The following is a 20,131-nucleotide window of genomic DNA, read 5'->3' as shown; positions in this document are numbered from 1 at the left end:
GCCCCAGCCACAAGTCCCACACCTGGCAGCCACTGATCTGTTTGGTGTCATTATAGTTTTGTCTTTTCCAAAAAGTTGCATAAATGGAATTGTACTGAATGTAATCTTTTGAATCAACCTGTGTCATATACTACTGTGCATTTGAAGATTTGCACATCTTGTTGCATTTACTGGCAGTTTCTTCCTTTATTTTACCATAGGATGCACTGGTTTGCTCATTTGTTTACAGGGTGACCAGCTGTCCTAGTTTACCTAGGCCCGAGGTATTCTCTGAGGTCAGGTACTTGCAATGTAGAATTTAGGATGGGGTGATTCCTTGGCTCACATTCAGGTGTGCCCAGTTTGTGGTGGTTTTATTTACTCTTTATAACCAATAACACAGAGACTTAGTGAGAACACATATTTTCATTCCTCTTGGTTAAGTCCCTGGAGTGGTGTTGGGGGTTGAGTAAGAAACTGCCAGGCTGTGTGATGAGTTGCGGAACCATCTTGCACCTCCACCAGCAGAATCTGAGCATTCCTGTTGATCCATGTCTTCTCCAGAACTTGAGAGTGAACGTTTTAAAAGCCATTCTAATAGATGTGCACAGGCACCTCCTTGTGGTTGGCTGAGATTTCCTTTATCCATTTCGCATAGTGTTGGGCCTACTACAGTGGGCAGACCCTCAGTGGCGCTTACTGAATGAGTGGAGGGAGTGGCAGTGGTTTTGGGTAGCCTGTCACTGCCTACGCACAGGGCACATGCAACTCCCCCGTCTGCAGTGGCCTGTTTAGTGGCAGATAGCACTAGTCAGTCACCCCATTTTATCCAGCTGCCTTATTTCAGGCAGGTGCAGTGCTGTGATTCGAGTAGCAAGATGAAGTCCAGGGGCTGATGTGACTCTAGGTTAAGCTTCTACCAGCTGAAGAGGAGGCCCTGGCTCAGGAAGAGTTGGAGGTCACACGGCATCTCACACTCAGCCAGCAGCGGAACTAGACCTGCAGATGAGGCTCTAGTAAGGTCAGCAGGGTGGGGGCAGAACATGGGGGCCCTGCCCTGGCATGGGGCACCATCTTGGGGTGCTCCTTGGTAGCAGCTAGAGGGGAAGGCTGATGCCTGCCATCTTCCTGCAGGTGCCCAGGAGCTGCTGGGATGGCCTGCACGTCCACGTGTTCCCTGGCCCTGCAGGCCTACTGGGCAGTGCTGAACCACTGCAGAGAACGTGGTCTCCACATGCCTGTAGGAAGGGGAGTGTTGTATTTCCTTTACCTAGCTTTCACTGAGCCTGATATGTGCAGGCCTTGTGCCTGGCACTGAGCAGGGCAGTCCTCTAGTCCACTGGGCACCTTTGTTGGAATTAGATATTCCTTCCTCAAAATGCTGTCTGCCACCTCTAGAACAGAGCAGTCATCATACACAGGTATTTTCAGGACCAGATGCTTGACTGCTGTCTGCTGGGAAACCATCCTAGTAAGTGCACAAATTTGGGACAGTAGGGTGTGACCAATGTACCTGTTGGATCTGGTGTCTTTGTATGCAGTGCACAACCTGCTAAATTGTATACATCATCCACTGCATAAAGACAGACAGGCAGAGCCTATGCCCAGCAGAGAGGAGATGAACTATACATATGTAGATAGTTAAATGTTCTGCAAAAAGTGGTGGCACACATGAGCCAGGTGTTGTGATACATGTCTGTCATCAGCCCTTGGGAGGCTAAGGCACATGGAACTCCACAAGTTCAAGGCCAGCCTGAACTGTATAGTGAGACCCTGTCTAAAAGAACCAAAATAACAATAATAATAATAATAATAATAATAATAATAATGATAATGCTGACACAGCTTATTAGAGAGGTGATGGAGGAGGCATGCAGGACCTACAATATGAATTAGTCAAAGAGGGCTGGGGATTTAGCTCAGGGCATAAAAGCCTACCTAGCAAGGGTGAGGTCATGAGTTCGATCCCCAGTACCAAAAAAAGAAAGAAACAAAATGAATTGGTCAAGTATTAGGGGCCAAGGATATAGCTCAGCAGCAAAGTACCTGTCTGGCAAGTGCAAGGTCCTCAGTTTGATTCTGAGTACAAAATAATAATAATAATTACAATATTAAGTAAATACTAGAGTAAATATTTGTGGGAGACTTATGAGTGTAACCCCATTTTAAGCATATGGACTTATTTATTATTCCAAACAGGCCTAAAAGGTAAATATTGTTACTTAGTTTTACAGAAGAGGGTTTTGAAATCAGAGGTTAACTAGCTTGCCCAAGGCCATACAGTAAATCTGTCCTAGATTTGAGATTTTACACCCTGACAGCCTGGTTGCCGAGTGTAACCACTGGGCAGCTGGTCTAAGTTAATTCTTTATTTCTATCCCCTAAGGAGCCTTTGTTGAGATTTTCTCCCACCGTCTCCCACACCTTGAGATATTAATACCATAAACCACAGACCTACATGTGTAGTGTGTACATATCTATATCTATCTATATATATATATTTTTTTTTTTTTTGGTCTGTTTGAGACAGAGTCTTGCTATGCAGTTCAGGCTGACCTTGAACTCACTTTGTAGCCCAGGCTGGCATCAAACTCACACGATCCTCCTGCCTCAGCTTCCCGCGTGCTGGGATTACAGGCGTGAACCACCACGCCTGGCTTACAAATTATCATTGTTAACATGCCCAAGGACTGGCCTTGCCCACCGTGGATGCAATACCTCTCACTGAAAACAAACCGCCTTCCTGCAGGATTGCATTTCTGATCATCCTGAATGTGCTATCCCTTCAGAGCACTTTCTTTTTTTTTTTTTTTTTTTTTGTCTTTTTCGGTACCAGGGATCGAACTCACAACTGCCTGCTTGCAAGGCAGTTGTTTATGCCACTGAGCTAAATCCCCAGCCCCTCCTTGGGAGCACTTTCTAAGTGCTTCACATTAGTGAATCATTTAGAGCTCATGACAGCCAGGGGAAAGAGGTACTTTTATTGTCCCCTATTGCCACTGGGCCACTCGAAGCACAAGAAATTTAATCATCCCCAAATGAGGTAACTTGTGAAAGGCAAAGCCTGTACTGAATGTTCTCCTAGTTGCTGTGCATGCCGCCTGCCTGCGGAGTCCTGTTAGTGCTATTCCGAGCCCCTGCTCTGCATGCGACCCATGTTAGGAGCTGGGAGATGGCAGGAAAGGCACCAGTCTCTGCCCTCCCAGAACTTGGTCCTGCAGTGTGTTTGAAGGTGGGAATCAGGATGGGCTGTATTAGACGCCCAGTACTGTGCTTGGTATACAGTGGGCACTCAGTAAATCCTTGTGGAGAGGCTACAGGGCTATTCTGCCCTGCTGCTAGGCCTTGGGCCTGAAGGCAAGTCTGAAGCATTAGCATCTCGTTCTCCTAGACTCCTAAGGTAGCCACATAACTTGGCAGCCTCTCCCAGGCTTGTGATTTTCCCCTTAACAGACCAAATCTTGCTTCTCCACAACCAGGGCCCTGGAGAATAAAGATTTGGTCTGTTAAGGGAAAAAATAAGTCAAACTACAGGTCAAATATCAGGTAAAAAAGCGTTCTTGGGTTATACACAGCCTACATTGGGTCCTGGCAAATAATAAACTAAGATTGACTCCTGTCTCAGGCTACTAAAAGACAAGTCAGCCTTCCTGACTGTCCATAAAAGTGGCTACTAATAATTATTCTTAAATAATTCTCTTTGATTAATGTTTATAACCATCTTCTGCAGTTTATTTCTTCTGGAATCTAAAGTTCTCAGTAACAGGCCTCGGACCAACACGTAAGCCTAATACCAAAGCCCATCTAGGTCTCATTGCCCAGTTTGGGTCTCAGCTCTGAGCTCAAAGTCACTCTACTTCTGATAATCAGCAAATGCAAAAAGGCCCCTAACAGTGTCTCCACTCAGCTCAAAATAGTTACAATTGTGACCACTTCATCCCTTATAATAATTTGACTTTCTGATCCATCAGGAAAAATACAGTGACAAAAGGGTTAAAATTCTCAGCACCCAAATTTCTTTAATAACACACTTTGTCCAGCACCTACTGAAAGTCATAAACACTATTAGTGGAGACTAATAACAGCAAAAGATAAAAATAAATACAAAACCATCCTTTCCTCCCTTGAGCTGAAAGCTGTCAGATTGTCCCCATACCTCTGCAAACAGGGCCAGCCTTTCCAAATCCGAGGCCACCTGACCCTGCCTAATCTGCTGGGACTTGCTGCTGACAACTCCATAGGCGCCAGTTCTAAAGGTCCTATAATCTGCATCACCAAAATAAAACCCAGGGTTTGTCTAAAGGTAGCACTTAACGTGGAGGGGTTTTTTGTTTTACAATGTTTTGAAAAAAACTAGTGAACTGCAGTCTAGAATTATTTTTAAAAAAAACTAAGAAAAAGCTATGTCGTGAAGGCATAAAATATATCTAGGTAACCATCTGTTTTATCATTAACTACCATAAAATATACACAAGTGAATTATAAAAGTTAAACTTTATCAAAACATATGCACATCAACATTTACAGACCATACATACACTGTTCACAGTCAAGAGAAATATTAGCAAGTCGATGTGATAGTCACACCTGTAATCCCAGCTATTCAGGCAGGGGAATTTGCAAGTTTGAATCTTTTTTCTTTTTCTTTTTTTGTCCTTTTGAAACTGTCTCACTATGCAGTTCAGACTGACCTTGAGCTCATTTTGTAGCCCAGGCTGGTCTCAAATTTGCAATAATCCTTCTGTGTTTTAGTTACTTTTTTACTCCTTGCTGGGACAAAATACCCAACACCCAAACTGAAGGAAGAAAAGTTTATTTTTTACAGTTCAGTTGGTTCCAAGACAGGGTGGCATGGTTGGGCCACAGTTCATGGCAGCTGCAAGCTGCAAGGTGAAAACCCACAGGACAGCAAGACACAGCTTCTTCCCACCATTACATCATATCCCAACTCCACCCCTAGGCGGGTATAGTACGCACACCACCAATCCAAGCGCTAGACAATGAACCAATCACAAATGCATAATTGCATGAGGTTTGGGGGCCACTGACATAAACCATGACGTTCTGCTTCAGCCTCCTGAATGCTGGGATTGTGATGTGCACCACCACACCTGGCTGCGAGTTTAATCTAACCTGGGCAATTTAGCAATTTGGTGAGACTGAGAATGTAGATAAAAAATAAAAATAAGCTGGTGTGGAGCGCACACCTATATTCCCAGCACTGTGGGGAAGCTAAACAGATTGAAATTCTACTGTAGCCTGGGTAATTTAGCTATTGGGGTGGGGGTTGAGACACAGTATCACCATGTAGTGCAAGCTGGGCTTGAACTTGCCTACATAGCCCATGCTGACTTCGGGCTCACAGTGATCCTCCTGCCTCAGCCTCCTAACTGCTGGGGTTACAGGCATGTACCACGATGCACCACCATGCCTGTCCAATTTATTTACTTATTTGGTACCAGGGATCGAACTCACAGCCTCATACTTGCCAGGCAAGGGCTTACACCCTTGAGCTAAATCCCCAGCCCAGACGTTTCTTTTTTGTTTGTGCTTAGGTGGTATTGGAGATTGAACTCAGGGCCTTGTGTGTGCTAGGCAAGCACTCATCCACTGAGCTACATCCCCAGACCACACCTGGCCAATTTAGCAAGATCCTATCTCAAAATAAAAAGGACTGGGGATTCAGCTCAACGTGAAGGTCCTGAGTTCTGTCCCCAGTACCGTAAGAATAAAAAGGGCTGAGGTATAGCTGAGGGTAGAGCACTTGCCTAGCAAGCATGAGGCCCTTGGTTCAATCCCCAGTAACAAGGGGGAAAGAAAGTTATACATGAGTTTTAGAGTGTGAGTAGCTGGCACTGGGCCTCTTTTAGGAGCCAGCTGCTCACCTATGAGTGGCGTTGCTGGGTCATAAATCTCTTTTTGAGAAATTATTAAACTTGATTCTTTTTTACAGAATATTAAAGTTTATCATTTAAATTTTAAAATGTATTAGTATGTGTCTGCAGTACATAATAATCACATTCCTCTGGAGGAGCTGGTGCATGTGCATAGCATTCTTCTTTTTTATCATCTTCTCCCTCCCAGTTTAACAGCAGGCCCCTGCTTGAATTCCATCCCTACCCCCATTCTACAAACGTGGCATTGAGGCTCACTAAGCAACACCCTTCTTGGCATTCTGAAGGGCCGACTCAATGAAAAGGGGAGCTGGGGTGGGGACATAGTTTAACTGAAAGGCCCGATGCAGCTAGGCTGGCTGCAAGGTGTTTAGAAAGCATCAAGCCCTTCTCTCCTGTCTCACCAAGGCCTGGGCTTGTGTCGATCCTGTCTCTGGGATTCTGCAGGATGCTGGCCACAGAGCTGTCCTCACCTCAGTGGGCATCTCCTACAGAGCCCTCCTGTCCGCCTACTGCAGGGGCTGTTTTGGGCATGGCTGCTGCTGCTGCTGCTCTGACGACCATCACCTCTGATGATCTGGATGAAAGGGTTCAGACTCTGGGTGCCTGTGCTGTGAGACAGTTTCCATGACTCCTGTTCTGAGTGGGGAGCCCTGGCAAGGACAGCAATAAACACTGCCCAGCTGGCTTTGAACCCAGGTCTGAACTCTCATCACCTCTTCCCTCCAACTTGCCTTGACAGACAGTAGTTTACAGGCAGAGCTGAACTTGGAACAAAGTTTGTTTATGACTGTGAAACATTCTAAATGAACTTCTTGCTGGGAAAAGGCCTGAAGACAGGAGAAAATGAAAATGAAGATGGGGCGGGGGAATCATCATCTTTGCTTTTGACAGCTGCAGTAAGGTGGAGGACAAGGAGAGGTGGCCTGGCTAGGCCTGCAGGAGCAGCTTTTGTAGGGCCAGAGGAGCCATGTGTGGCCTTTGTGGAAGGCAGTAGCGATGCCCCTTTTGGCTGGAAGTGAGGGGTCTGAAGTATAGGAGTATGGGGCCCTGTGGATGGTATTTGTGTGATGCTGCCGCTGGCTCAGGCTGGCCAGTGTCTTCTGCCTGGTCAGGACTTGTTACAAAGGGATCCTGGGCCCCTCAGCACCGTGGTAGCCAAACCCTGCATTGCTTCCTGTGCCTGTGGCATGAAGGCATCAGATGAAAGTGATTTTTCTGCTGTTCCATGGGGCAGACTGGGCCAGCATTCTGGAGACAAGTTAGCAAGAGATCAAAGGTTCTGCTTAGCAGGACTCAGAAGGCAGTCACAAAAGTACTGTTAAACTCTGTGTGTGGGGGGGGGGGGCGGGGGTGAGGGGGGGTGAAGCTTGCAGAGTAACGGTGGAGAGAGAACAGGCATCTCCTGTCCAGGCCGGTTCTCAGCTTTCACTGCTCCTGGTGAGGGTGGGTGCCTTCATCTAGTATTGAGACGGTTTTCAGTGTTAGAGCATCTAGCCTTCAGACTGGCAGGCCCCCAGAAATTGTGTGTACCTATATCTTAGGTAAAGGAAAAAAACAAAAGCAAATTTCAGTTGTTACTTCTTTTTCAAAAGTGCATGTGTGCTGTGCTCACTTGGGCAGCACATATACAGAAGTGCATGTGTGTGGGGCTATGTGTGTGTTAATTTAATACACAAACAGCAAATCTCTGGGAACCTAGAAAATCAGGCTGACATCTCTTTCAGCCTTGGACTTTTGGCTGGTGGCACAGACCTGTAATCCCAGCACTTCTGAGATGCTGAGGCAGAAGGATCACAAGTCCAAGTCCAGCCAGGCTGACTTAGCAAGACTCTGTCTCAAAATAAAAAAATTTAAAGTGAGCTAAGGAGCAGATGAGTGCAAAGTTCCTAGGTTTGGTCTTCAGTACCATACACATATCGCTTCTCAGCCTTTTGGCTAAGATCAAGTCTAGTAGCATACACTCCCCCCCCCCCACATACCTATGATGGAAATAATATTGAAGAAAAAATATGCAGAAGTGGAAAAAGAGGAAGGTGTCTCACTGTCCTACCAGTGAACAAATGACATTGTGGCTCCATGTTTCCTTCCAGCTCTTCAGAGGATTGGGTCGCTTTGTTTCCCAGAGTTCTTGTCATGATATTTTGTTTGTTTTGTTTTTAGAGACAAAGTCTCAATTCACCAAGTTGCCTAAACTGGGCTTGAACTTGCAATTCTCCTGCCTCAGCCTCCCACAGTCCTGGGATTACAGATGTATACTCCCATGCCTGGCTTATTGCCATGTTTTATGTACAAATTTGTGTTTGTATCTTTTGTGTGGATGCATGACAATGCAATAGCCAATCAATTTTTTCTTTCTTTCTTTCTCTCTCTCTTTGTGGTACTGGGGAGTTAATACCTAGGGTGTTTATACTGAGCTACATTCCCAGCCCCTTACTATTTTCATTTTGAAACAGTGTCCCACTAAGTTATCTAGGCTGTGCTCGATCCTGTGATCCTCCTGCCTACTCTCCAGGGAGATGGGGTGAGCGCCCCAACTTATACCCCAGATCTCCTTACCTGAGGAGCCTATAGCTGGCCCAGAGGAGGCACCAGGGTCTCCTTGACTGATGCTAGCCCCAGGGTGCCCTCTTGGGAGTCCGGTCTGGGCACTCTGCCCCTCTGCCCAGGGTTTTGTATGTTCCTTCCTCTCACTCCTGGATCTAGTCGCATTTTCAGTGACCTGAGCTCTCTGGCCACAGCTACCCTTGCTTGTAGGCAGCTGGGATAGAGCTGTGCCCTTCCGAAATGCCCTCAGTTGCTGGAGAAGTTGACTCTTCCCAGTGCAATCCCTGGAACACAGAAAAACCGACCTCAGCCAATACCACATGGAAGGAGGCCCAGTCTCCTAACCTAGCGGCGAAGCCAGGATTGGAGCTGGTGGTTTCAGTGATCTCTGACCACTGCAGGGGTTCAGTTAGGCCGCAGTGACTGATGGGTGTGTAGCATCTCCTCCCCACTGGGGGGCAGTATCACAGAGATGCCACACAGAGGTAGAGTATTCCTTCCCTCACAGAAGTCCCAGAGGCTTCCACCAAGCGGGAAAGGCAACTAGAAAAACACCATCTGCACTGAGTTCCCTCCAAGTTTCGGTTTTAGCTGGTTAAACCTAATTGAGAGGTAAATCTAGATAGAACACGCAGAGCAGGAACGTTGTTACAGGAAGAGATATCTGGAGGAGCACAGCTTCTTTCCCAAACAGCATAGGGAAAGAACACTTAATGTCTCAAAGCCTGGGAAACAAAATCATGGCCACTGACAGTACTTTCTATGTGCCAACTCCAGAATCCTTTGAGTGGGAACGGAAGTCCCAGATGAAGACAGCGAGGCTTGTGACATGGAGCCATTTGCTGAAGAGCAGAGCAGGTATGTGTGCTGATGGTCTGACTCATCAGCACTGGGAAGACTGGGAAGGAGGTGCTCAGTTCAGGGGTCTCAGAGTGAGGCCAGCAGGAGTTCTCTGACCTTCGCCCACACCCTGACCCTTGCCAAGGAAGCATGGCCTCGGCCAGCTGCACTACTGAGGGAAAGAGGGACACTTCCAGGGCCAGACTGAAACGGAAAAACCAGAGTGAGTTCCAAGTGTGTCCCTGGGTCTCATCATGCACGGTTGGAGGTTGTAGTGCCTGCCCTGTGAACCATGTCACTGGCTTCCAGCAAGGGACCCGTTCAATGCTTCACCCATTTTCTTCCTGCTTTTTTTTTTCCTGAGATGCCTAATCATGCAGTTTGTGGAGTTACCTGAGGCCAGACGTTCCCAGCGCAAACCACTCCCACAGTGGGTGAATCTCATTCACCCCTAGGCTACAGGGGGGGCCCCCTCACCTCTCTGAATTTGACACTTTAATTCGCTCAAGCCTTTCATTCCTAGCTAACAAGCCTACTTCATTCTATCCCTACACTTCCTCTTCACTTCCATTGCTACCTGTGGCAGGAAGCAAGAGCAAGTGGGGAGCTGGTTTGTAGAAATAGAATATATTAATCTATCCTCTAGAGGAGCTGGGGTATCCTCAATGATGGCTAAGGCATGGCAGGCCTGGGATAGAGGCTGGGCCTAGTGGGGCTCACATGGGTTCTAGACTCCGGTCCACTCTCACGGGCAGGTCCTTAAGGTGCAGGACAGGGTTGAGAGCCCAGATGGCCAGGATACCAGGGGGGTGAAGGCAGCTGGAGACCCCTTGTGCTTACCGTAGGCCCGAGGAGAAAAGAGATGCCTGCCGTGCAGGGCCTTGCTGGTCTCCTAGAGCTTCTGTGTTCTCTTTCTCCTCCTCCTCCGCCTCCTCCTCCCCACTGTCAGAGGAGCTGTGGCTGAGGCTGTGAAACAAAAAACGGGTTCTCTGCATGTATCCCCATGTACTCTACCAGGCCTGATCTCCACCAACCTGTAGTACTCAGGTCTCTCTGGGGATTGAAGGCCTGGTGTGGCAACCAGCCAAAGTGTAACAGCTGAAATCACTGGACCACTGGACTTCCTGCCAAGTAGTGGAGGAAGGGTACAAGTGATGGACTCCAGCCTAGATGAAGTTTGGCCTCTGTTCCTTTCCCTCCCTCTCTTCAGGTAACCAAGTGGGACTGGCCAGCCCCAGCTCCTAATTAAATGCACTTGTCAAATAATCGATATTCTGAGTCTTTCCAAGTTCCTGCTTCTCCCTAGTCTAGGCCTTGTGGAGCTAGTGGTGACTCTGCCTAGCAGAGAGCCTGCTGCAGGGAGGGCACTGCCCTGTACCTTTCTGGAGACTGGTCTTGTGGTTCCAGTGGCTCTGTCTGTCGCAGGTCAATGAATATGGTAGGAGGCTCTGTCCTTGGCCTCATGCCCCCAGCAAGCTTCTGGCCTGGCACAGCCTGAAAGCCCAGCTTCATAGAAGTACATCTGAGATAAGAAAATCAAGGTGTCCCATTCCTTTCTTTGTGACAACAAGGACCTACTGGGCTTATCCAATCACAGTGCTCATGATGGCCCTGCATGGGTACCTGCCATATATGGATAGGTACTTTAAACCCATCTGGGTGTTTGTTTGTTTTGTGATATTGGGAACTGAACACATGACCCAGTGGATGTAAATGCTCTACCACTGAGCTACAATCCCATGCCCCACCCATCCCTTTTACTTATTGTGTGTGTGTGTGTGTGTGTGTGTGTGTGTGTGTGTATGTGTGTGTGTGTTTTAAGATGGAATCTCACTACATAGTTTAGACTAGCCTTGAACTCACTATGTAGCTCAGGCTGGCCTCAAAACTCAAGGTGATTCTCTTGCCTCAGCCTCCCAAATGCTGGGATTACAGATGTGCACCCCCAGGTCCTGCTCCAATCCCATTCTTTCTATGTCTTAATTTGAGACAGGGTCTTGCTAAATTGCCCAGGCTGGCCTCTCATCTTAGCCTCCTGAGTAGCTGAGATTACAGTGTGCACCACCACACTGGGCCCTGTTTGCTTTTTATTCCCCAGAGCCATTCTCAACACAGGCCAGTGTTATCCAATAGAACTTGTGTGATACCTGAAATGCTGTCTGTCTGTGCTGTACAATATGGTGGCCACTTACCACAAGTGGCTGTTTAAATATATATGTAAACTAAGTCAGGCATAGTGACACATGCCTCTGATCCCAGAACTTTATGAGGCTGAAGCTGAAGGAATGCAAATTTGAATTTACCTTGGCCAATTTAGCAACTCTGTAAGATCCTGTCTCAAAATAAATAAGAAAGTGCTAGGGATGTAGCTCAGTGCAATGCTATGGCTCAACCCCACTACTACAAAAATAAGTGAATTTGTAAGTTAATTCAAACAAATACAACAAAATAAAAATTTCAGTTCCTCAATCATACCTGCCACATTTCAGCTGCCACATGTGGCTTGTGGCTGCCACACTGGGTAGTACACATGTGGCCATCTCTATTAGATACTTTTGCTCACTGGGCACACCAATGGGAAAACAGTTGGGTGAGGAGAGAAGCTAATGCACTGACTCCCGAGGTACCTAAAAGGGTGGAACCACCAGTGTGGGAGGGGACAGGTACAGCGAGGCTCTATCTCTACTTCAACTTTTCCATGTGGAACCACAGGTGGCTGCCAATAGCACAGGAACACAGAGGTGGGCAAATCTCGAGGAAAAAGCTGGGCCTGGTTGGGGGACACAAGCCCACAGCTAGAACCATTAGCATGGTGCGAGCAGAAGGCACTACTTTTAGGGGAACTAAGTGGACAACAGGAGGAGGTCCTGTAGGTTTGGGGCAGGTACTTCAGGGGCTCAACTCAGCTCTGCCATGTGTAGAACAGAAAAAGCAACTCCTCCAAGCCTCAGATTCTAGTGCTGCCGGCCTGATCCAGTTTATCAAGTGCCTCATACACAGAAGGCCTAATGTGCTGCCTGATGCGGGCCAGTCGGGAGACAACAGGCCATGGCTGGTGCCAACTCACCTGCTTCCAGCCTCCTGTTTTTTGGTGTCTTTGGGCATGTGGGCAGGCACCTTCTGGGCAGAGGTGGGGGCTCCATGCTGTGTGGCACACAGGAGGACCAGCTGCTCCAGAAGCCTGTCCTGGGATTGTGGCACAGTGCGGTCTGGGACAGCAGAGGAGAGGACACCGCTTAGTGGGGACTTGGCCCCCTTTGATTTACAGCAGCTTGAGCCCTAGGATATTTGAGTCTCCTAGTGTGTGCACCTCAGGCTTAACCATATCTGTCCCACCCCAGCCTTTTATAAGGCTCCTCTGGCTGAGTAGGGTAGCAGTCCTTATGAATAGAGGTTGTGTGTGTGAACTTCATGAAGTAAGAGGGCCTGTTTTGAAACAGGGTTTTGCTATGTAGTTCAAACTGATCTTGAACTCACTGTGTACTTTAGGCTGACCTCAGCTCCTGGTGATCCTCCTGCCTCATGCTCCAAGAACTGGGATTATAGGCATGCACCACCATGCCCAGCCTCCAAGTTTTCTTAATTTTAAAGAACACTGTAGCCAACATCCTTTGATACACACTCTTACCCACTAAGGTATATGGTTAGGAGAGAGTTTTCAAAATGCAGTAGTTTGAGCTGGGTGTGATACCCCACACCTGTGATCCTAGTATTCAGATAACAGGCAGGAGTGTTACTGTGAGTTCAAGGCTTATCTGGGCTACATTGTCTCAAAAAGAAAACCAAAACAAACAGGAAGTGATACAAAACAGAACAGCCTGATTTAAGGGTTATTTGCCTTAACAATAGGGCCTTGTGTTAGGCATGATGGCACATACGTATGAACCTAGCATTCAAGTAGATGTTGCAAGTTCAAGGCCAGCCTGAACTACATAGCAAGACCATGTGTCAAATAAATAAACACTAGATTCTGCCACACTGTTCTTCAGAAAGTGTCTATTACACCTATATCTGCTCAGCATCAGGAGGGTCTGCTTCTCTACATCCTGCATAAGGGGTCTGAATTACCAGTAAAACTGCTGAAAAAGAGCACAGTTGCTGTGGGCCTTTGCTGTGGAACTGGAGCTGGAACTTTGGCATCTGCCTTGCTCCTCAGCTGTAGCCCCGCCTTGCTATTGTGGACTCTACTGAGAGGGGAGGGTGGTAGAGGGTTTCTGTGTTGTCTGCACAACTGCGCAGAGCTAGGTCAGTGACAAGTGCAGTGACAGTGAACATCCTTCTGTGAGCCGGGGATGCAGAAGTGTGCAAAAGTGCTGACTGAAGGATCAAAAGAGCTAAGAGTGACCTTCCTCTGACTAATCTTCCCTGGGAGGAAAGGGGGCAAGCTCAAGAAGGGAGGGGAGAGAATAAAAAGGTCCTGAAGCTGAGACACACCTGATACACAGCAGGAAACCATATGTATGTTGAATGAATGCATGAAGTCTTGCAAGGACAGTCAGCACAAGGCTTAGGGCAGCAAGAGGCCCAGCAAGCACAGAGGAAAATATGACCACGGGCTGACTGTGCCTAGACCACAGCCCTGTGTCACTGAGGCCCTAGAAGGAACTTCTTGTGGGGTTCACTTGGGCTGTAGCATTCAGTCAGACCTTGGCCTTGGTAGCGGTCAGCTGCCCACCACGCGCTTCTGGGTGCACAATTTCCCTGGTTGTCTTCTCTCGCTGGCAGACTCTGAAGGATGTAATCCAAATCCCACTCTTCTAGTTGCTGAAACAATGAAGCTGGTGATTACAGTGCTGCCCCAGGGTCCCAGAGGCAGCTTTCACAGCTGCTGGGACAAGGAGTGCCCCTCATGGGTGTGGTAGGGTTGAAATCGAGGGTCAAATGCATGCCCACAAATGCACACATGCTCCCTTATGATGATTACAGCCAAACACCTGCAAGGCAGAACCTGTGTGTTTTGAGGCTTCTCTCAAGCTTTCTTTATGTCAGTACTTTTTTCCTTCAACCAGATTCTATTGGTACATTTTGGATACACATAATGATCAAATTCATCAGAGAATTTGTAAATTTTTGTTGTTGTTTTGGGCCACAAAAATGTTTGAACTGGAGGAAATCCTGCATTGTTTTATAACTGCTTAGGTTCATACAGGTTTGAGATGTTTGGAACTTTAAAAAATGCTCTTTTAAAAAACAAGTAGTTGGCAGCCAGGGGTATAGCTCAGTGGCATAAGTGCCTGCCTGCCAAGTGCAAGGTTGTGAATTCAAGTTCCAGTGCCAATAAAAGAAAAAAGAAACAGGTGGTCATACCAAGGGCTCCAAGAGAAAAACTAGGCCAGGAGAAGACAGGATGTGATGGCGGGGAGTTAACTGAGAATGTCTTCTTTCAGGGTACTGGGAATGCGACCTAGGGCTTTGTGGATGACTCTCTTTGAATAAAGAGCAAGTATCTCCATTTTAGCTAACCATGGCTCTGTCTCCATGTAGTGATGTGTACAGAGCTGGCCAGGTCTTTCTTTTTCCTTTCCACTGGCTCTAAGCAATGTAAATAGGACTGGCTGAAGTGCTGTTGCATAATCCTTGAAGCTAGGTGACAGTCCCCATGACTCCCAAAAAACATGGTTGAGCCAGGTGGGATTAAGAGCCGAGGCTCTATGCTGTTAACTGGGATTGAGCCAAACTTGAGATGAGAGGCTCTGACTTCCCAGGGCAGAAAAGTTTACACATCGGACCTGAAGCATATCCCAAAACATTGGATGGTACCTCAACTGTGTTATACAGATTGGTCTCTCTACATACTGCAGAGGTGCTTTCAGGCCTCCTAACTAGTCCAACTCACAATGCTCACATATTTCCCACATTTCTCACAGTCACTCATCCTCAAGCCACTCCCTTCTTCATGCATTAATAAAATGCAGGTTGGACCCTGGGTCAACGCTTTTGTTCAAGTGAACCTTCACTCTGGCTGGACTTAGAACCCCTTGGCTCCCTGTAACATGAGTATGTCTTAGGGTCTTTATTCTTACCATGGGTGCACTGAAAGTGGTAGACTGGAATTAATTTATTAGAATTCCAGTACATTTCCATGGGGATTACAAGTATAACTTCCCGGGCCAAGAAGGACCCTGTATAGGGCCCCGTGTATACTAGGCAAGTTTTCTAACACTGAGTTACACCTGCAGCAAAAGTGAGTGTTTATTATACATGACCTCACTTCTTGCAGTCCTATACATGAGAAAAATTGTTCAGGGCGAGCAGAAAGGAAAGGGTTGCTCGTGTACATAGGGATAAAAAGAATTCTGTGTGTTCCTTGGTACTAGTTTTCTCCATGTTGTGAAGAAAAATTATCTGAATCAGGCATGGGGGTACATACTGGTAATCCCAGTACTCTGGGAGGCTGAGGGAGGAGCATTACGAGTTCAAGCCCAGCCTGATCAACTCAGCAAGGCCCTGTCTCAAAATTTTAAAAAATTAAAAATAACACAAAAAGAAAAATTACCTGGTGTATGCATGCCATGCTGGAGCCTCTTCCCGGAGGCCCACCTGTACATGGAGAGTGAGCTGGCTTGTATAGCTGACCAGGGTCCACTTTATAACTGTGTGTGTGTGGTGCTGTGTGTGGGGGTTCTTTTTCTGTTCAGTGACCAGAGGTCACCTTTGTGTCATTCTGTAGGACACTGACCCCCTATTCTGCAATCATCTCTTCCCATTTCCTTCTCATTTTATTTCACAAAGTATGTCTCTCCTAGCCTGCCTCCTTTTTTGGTACTGGGGGTTGAACCCAGAACCTTTCCACTGAGCTCTACCTCCAGCCCTTTTACTCATTTTGAGACAAAATTTCACTAAAATTGCTAAACTGGGCTCTAATTTACAATCCCCCTCCTCAGCCTCAGCAAAGTGCTGGGATTACAGGCATATACGACTACACCTAGTTTCCTAATCCCTTTATCACCCTGTTGGTTCCCTCATTCATGTGCTGACTCCAATATGAACAAGTGCTTCTTTTGGGTAAGAATGACGGCTTCCCCATTTGGAGATTATTGTTCTGACAGTGCCTAACTATACTTTACACGTGGCTGTAGGTACTTAGAAACACGCCCTTGGGATCAGCATTCTTTTTGTTTTCTCTCTAAAGAAGGCAGAATCTGCTTGCTCTTCTGTGTTTTTATTAACCCACTTTAAGGTGAGCTCCTGGCCCCATCACTCACTCTCTGAGACAGGCAGGCTGCCAGTCCATTGATGGACCCAGGACCCCCAAGCCACTGCATGCTGCAGGGGATAGGTCTGAGAGAGGACTGGGCAGTGGAGACACCTACCTCGAGCGAGAGTATCGGCTGGCCTTCCCAGGGCTCCTTCAATTGGGCCACTAACTTGGGACCTAACTCCGCAGCTTGGCCTTGGTCACCGCAGGCTGGACCCTGGGGACCCCAGGTTACTTTCTGGAGCACATCTTTTTCTATCCTCCTCCTCCTCTCTTGGCGGAGGGCTTTGCGATTTGCACATTCTTGCCTGGCAGCGCCCAGGGACTCTGTCTTTGGCCTTCCTTCAGGGACAAGAGCAGCTTCTCCCTGCAGATCTGGGGGAGGATTCTGGAATCCTTTGGCGTTGAAGGACAGGTTCCCAAGGTCACCTTCCCACCAGACAGGGGTCTCTTCAGCTGTCCAAGGAAGAGTGTGGGTGTCAGCACAGTTCTCGAGCGTCTGGCCAGGTCGCCTTCCTTCCCAAGAGGCCCACTCCTTTGTCCTTGCGTTCTGTTCACTCCCAGGTTCTGCAGTGAGTCCCATAGGCTCTACAACTGGCTGTTGAGATAACATGTGTTCTCTGCTAGCATCCACAAATGCATGGCTCAGAACTGTTTATTTAGGTGAAATATGTATGCAGCATATTACTTCTCATTTTAACCGTTTTAAATATACAGTTTCATGGCCATTCCTATGAATTCCAAAACTCTTCTACTTCCCCAAGCAGAAACCCTATATTCATCAGCAGTCACTCCTTATTCCCCTTCCTCCTGCCCAAATTGGAAAACAAAACAAAACAAAAATGCCCAGAAGAAATGCCAAAATAACTAGGAGTGAAAAAGACTCAAAACAGTCACATAAAAACTGTGTCACCTTAACTAATGCAGGGTCCTGGCTGCCCTGGAAATTTCTTGTTTGGAGCTTCTTCAGACCTGCTGCTAGGCATGGCTGTGCTAGCAGGTGCTATGGGTTACGTGATTTCGTTAAGCTAGTATGGTGAGCCCCATTCACCTGGTAAATGATGCTGGGCACAACTGAGCTGGGTCAACACAGAGCCAGGTACTCCTGAAACCACTCACCCCACCTCCCAAACCCCATTATGGAAGTGAGAACATTTACAGAGTTTTCATTGGAAACCTAGACATTTAACCACGACCGCTCAAAGCTCACATCAAAGGGCAAATATAAGGGGCTGCTCAGGGATGATAGCTGATGAATGGGTTCTGTTTATAAAAGTAATTCATTTTCAGCATTAAATCATTAAGCTTAGCTAGAGTTCCTTCTCTTCCCCAGGGTCCTGGGAAGTGGGGAGACAGAGAAACCGGATCTGATGTTGGCAATTACTACGCCTAGCAGGTGTAGAGACTGCGCTGTGGCCTTTTCTAATTGTGCCTTGGGTAGCAGCATGCATGTCTGCTGGAGGATTAATGGAGGACCTTCTCCCCTCTGGAGCCTTTCATAGTTGAACAAATGTCTAGGAACTTCTGCTTATTCTCCAGGTTCCATGTGAAGCCAGGCAGGCTATGGAGAGATATTACAACAGGTAGCTGTGACAATGACCAGACAGTGCAAAGTGTCTTGGTAGAAAACAGGAAAGGAGAAGAATAGATGAAGGGGAGAAGAGAACAGAATCAGACAGAAGCAAGTGTGCTGGGTGTCCTAGGGAAAAGAGCTGCTGAACAGTTGGGCACTTAAATACTATGGTTTGTCCTGAAGGAGGAAGGACCGAGTGTAGCAGACCAGTGGTTTTAGACACTCTAGACCCGTACTGATATTTACAGTGCCCTGAGAGCTGTGGACATACTCCCTTCTGCCAGCAAGATGCCAGGCTTAATGGCTTCCCTTAGGCTGTGTCCTACAGACCTCAGGCGGAGGCCTTTTGGCTCCAAGGACCCAGGTCTCAGATTTGTCACTACCACCAGGGTCTTCAGCCAGCTCCTCTGCCAGGTCTGGAATCAGGACAGGTTGGTTTCGTTGGAAGATGAATGGCTCCTCTTCCTCAAAGTCCGACTGTGGGCAGACAATGGAACTTGGGTAACATAGCAGCATCTGAGCCCCCCAGCCCTGCTACTCAGAGAGAGATGTCTGCCCTCCACTGCTTCCTGCCACTGATTCAGACACAAGCTTGGCAATACCACCCCATAGGACTGAGATCAGGGTTTCTTGTTTGTAAGTGCCCACCACACCCCAGACCTCATACACGGCAGGTAATGTATTAGTATCTGGTGCTGAATAACAGCATTCAGGGTTGGAGTAGGGTTAAGGGGATAGCAGGGTTGGGGTGACCGAGAGCAGAGTCTAGCGGTCTCCCTACCTTGAGCCACCACCTAGTGATGTGATGTGATGTGATGTGGAGCGTTAGTGTGCTGTCTCTAAAGGGAGCCATTTGTCCTCCATCTTACAGGGACATCAGAAGATGTGGAAGTGATCTATACACTGGGATTGCCTTACCCACTGCTTCACCTTGCTGTGCCCAGATTGGCCCTGAATACCTGGAAGCTCTTGTCACATTCATATTCCCAACAGATGTGCAGGAAAAACCTCAATATGGCCCCTTTTAAAACCCTTGCCTTTGCTGTAAGTGCCCAGTGCCAGAGTGTGTGCTGAGAGCCCCTGAACTGTCACATGGAGTGAGGTTATCACTGAGAATAGGCACAGGAGTTACTGGTGTCAAGAATCCTCAAGGGCCACCTCAGATGACTCAAACCACAACTGCAGAAAACCTCCAAGAGCTTATCACAATGCACTGGAATGGTCACTACTTCGGTTGCTGACCTTGTCAAGAACAGGTGGGGCCCAGAACCACCACTAAGATGGTGGATGTAAGCACCAACACATGTATTCAGAGATTACTGACAAATGCAGAAGGAAGGAAGGAAATGGGAAGTAGGAAACACCTATAAAGCCAGCAGATTGAAAGTAATAGGAAAACAAACTCCATGGAGTGGAAGGAAGTCTGCAGAGAACAGTGCTCCAAGCTGTCCTTGGCTGGCCTCATGCTCGTCATGGGAAGAAAGGGCACTCAGCACTTAGAAGAAAGCCCTTGCTCACCAAGGAGGATTCGGAGTCCAAGGATGGCAGCTGGTCTTTGGCAGCCTGGAGGATGGCGTCCCAGGGGGAGTCCAGCGAAGGCGCTGCATTTTTGTCTTTGGATGCCATGGGAGCCAGGCTCATGGGATGCTCTCTTTGCGCACAATCATCTGAGATCTGCAGAGCACACAGGGTGGGTGGATGGGGCCAGCAGCCGAGGTCAATAGATGAGAGGCTGCCTTTCCAAAGCTTCAACCACTGCAGGATAGCAAAATGGACTCAAATACCTTTACCTCCTACCTGTTTACTTCAGGTTCTTCCAGTTGCTGTTACTGGTGACTATGTGTGTGCACACGTGTTTGAGCATGTGTACTAGTGTGGAGCCTACAGAAACAGCATCTGTATGTGAAAACAGACATATACGTGGTATACAGATATATGTACTTGATATACGGATATATGTGTGACACGATACAGATATGTGATACACAGTGGCATGTAGGTATACATATATAACATAGGTACTATTGTGTCCACATTATAGACTTAGAGAAGTTTATAAATGATGAAGAGAATGTGAGTCAAATTGGGAATCCTAAGTCC

At 47.4% G+C, this 20,131-nt stretch overlaps 1 protein-coding gene and 1 long non-coding RNA gene across 4 annotated transcripts; one reads left to right on the top strand and one right to left on the bottom strand.

The window, feature by feature from the left end:
* Positions 1-4,776: 4,776 nt before the first annotated feature.
* Positions 4,777-19,698, bottom strand: Dnaaf8 (dynein axonemal assembly factor 8). 3 transcript variants are annotated; one of them, XM_013142264.3, is made up of 9 exons: positions 19,550-19,698; positions 18,362-18,508; positions 16,574-17,056; positions 13,907-14,024; positions 12,328-12,469; positions 10,639-10,782; positions 10,101-10,226; positions 8,433-8,704; positions 4,777-7,412 (listed from the first exon to the last, which is right to left on the bottom strand). In XM_013142264.3, exons 1-9 carry the CDS (start codon positions 19,670-19,672, stop codon positions 7,330-7,332), a joined length of 1,638 nt encoding a protein of 545 aa, XP_012997718.1. In that variant the 5' UTR covers positions 19,673-19,698; the 3' UTR covers positions 4,777-7,329. The 3 variants fall into 3 exon arrangements, with proteins under 3 accessions (XP_012997718.1, XP_063082493.1, XP_063082494.1); XM_063226423.1 differs by having other exon boundaries at positions 4,777-7,124; XM_063226424.1 differs by lacking the exon at positions 18,362-18,508 and having other exon boundaries at positions 4,777-7,124; positions 19,550-19,683.
* Positions 8,924-19,556, top strand: LOC134470713 (uncharacterized). The gene is made up of 3 exons (XR_010039820.1): positions 8,924-9,032; positions 9,198-9,278; positions 18,903-19,556. It is a non-coding gene; the product is annotated as an uncharacterized LOC134470713 (long non-coding RNA).
* Positions 19,699-20,131: the final 433 nt, after the last annotated feature.

The sequence above is a fragment of the Cavia porcellus genome, unplaced genomic scaffold (genome assembly GCF_034190915.1).
Source record: "Cavia porcellus strain 051 isolate PalLab524CR breed Dunkin Hartley unplaced genomic scaffold, mCavPor4.1 scaffold_16, whole genome shotgun sequence".
Classification (NCBI taxonomy): domain Eukaryota; kingdom Metazoa; phylum Chordata; class Mammalia; order Rodentia; family Caviidae; genus Cavia; species Cavia porcellus.
The sequence above is the reverse complement of the archived record's forward strand: the minus strand, read 5'-3'. Positions and strand labels throughout refer to the sequence as shown.

Coding starts and splice junctions, on each gene's coding strand:
- Dnaaf8 (XM_063226423.1), bottom strand. CDS start 19,672: ATGAGCCTGGCTCCCATGGCATCCAAAGACAAAAATGCAGCGCCTTCG. Junction 18,509..19,549: donor TGGACTCCGAATCCTCCTTG/GTGAGCAAGGGC, acceptor GTCTGCCCACAG/TCGGACTTTGAGGAAGAGGA. Junction 8,705..10,100: donor CTTTTCTCCTCGGGCCTACG/GTAAGCACAAGG, acceptor TCTGTGTTCCAG/GGATTGCACTGGGAAGAGTC.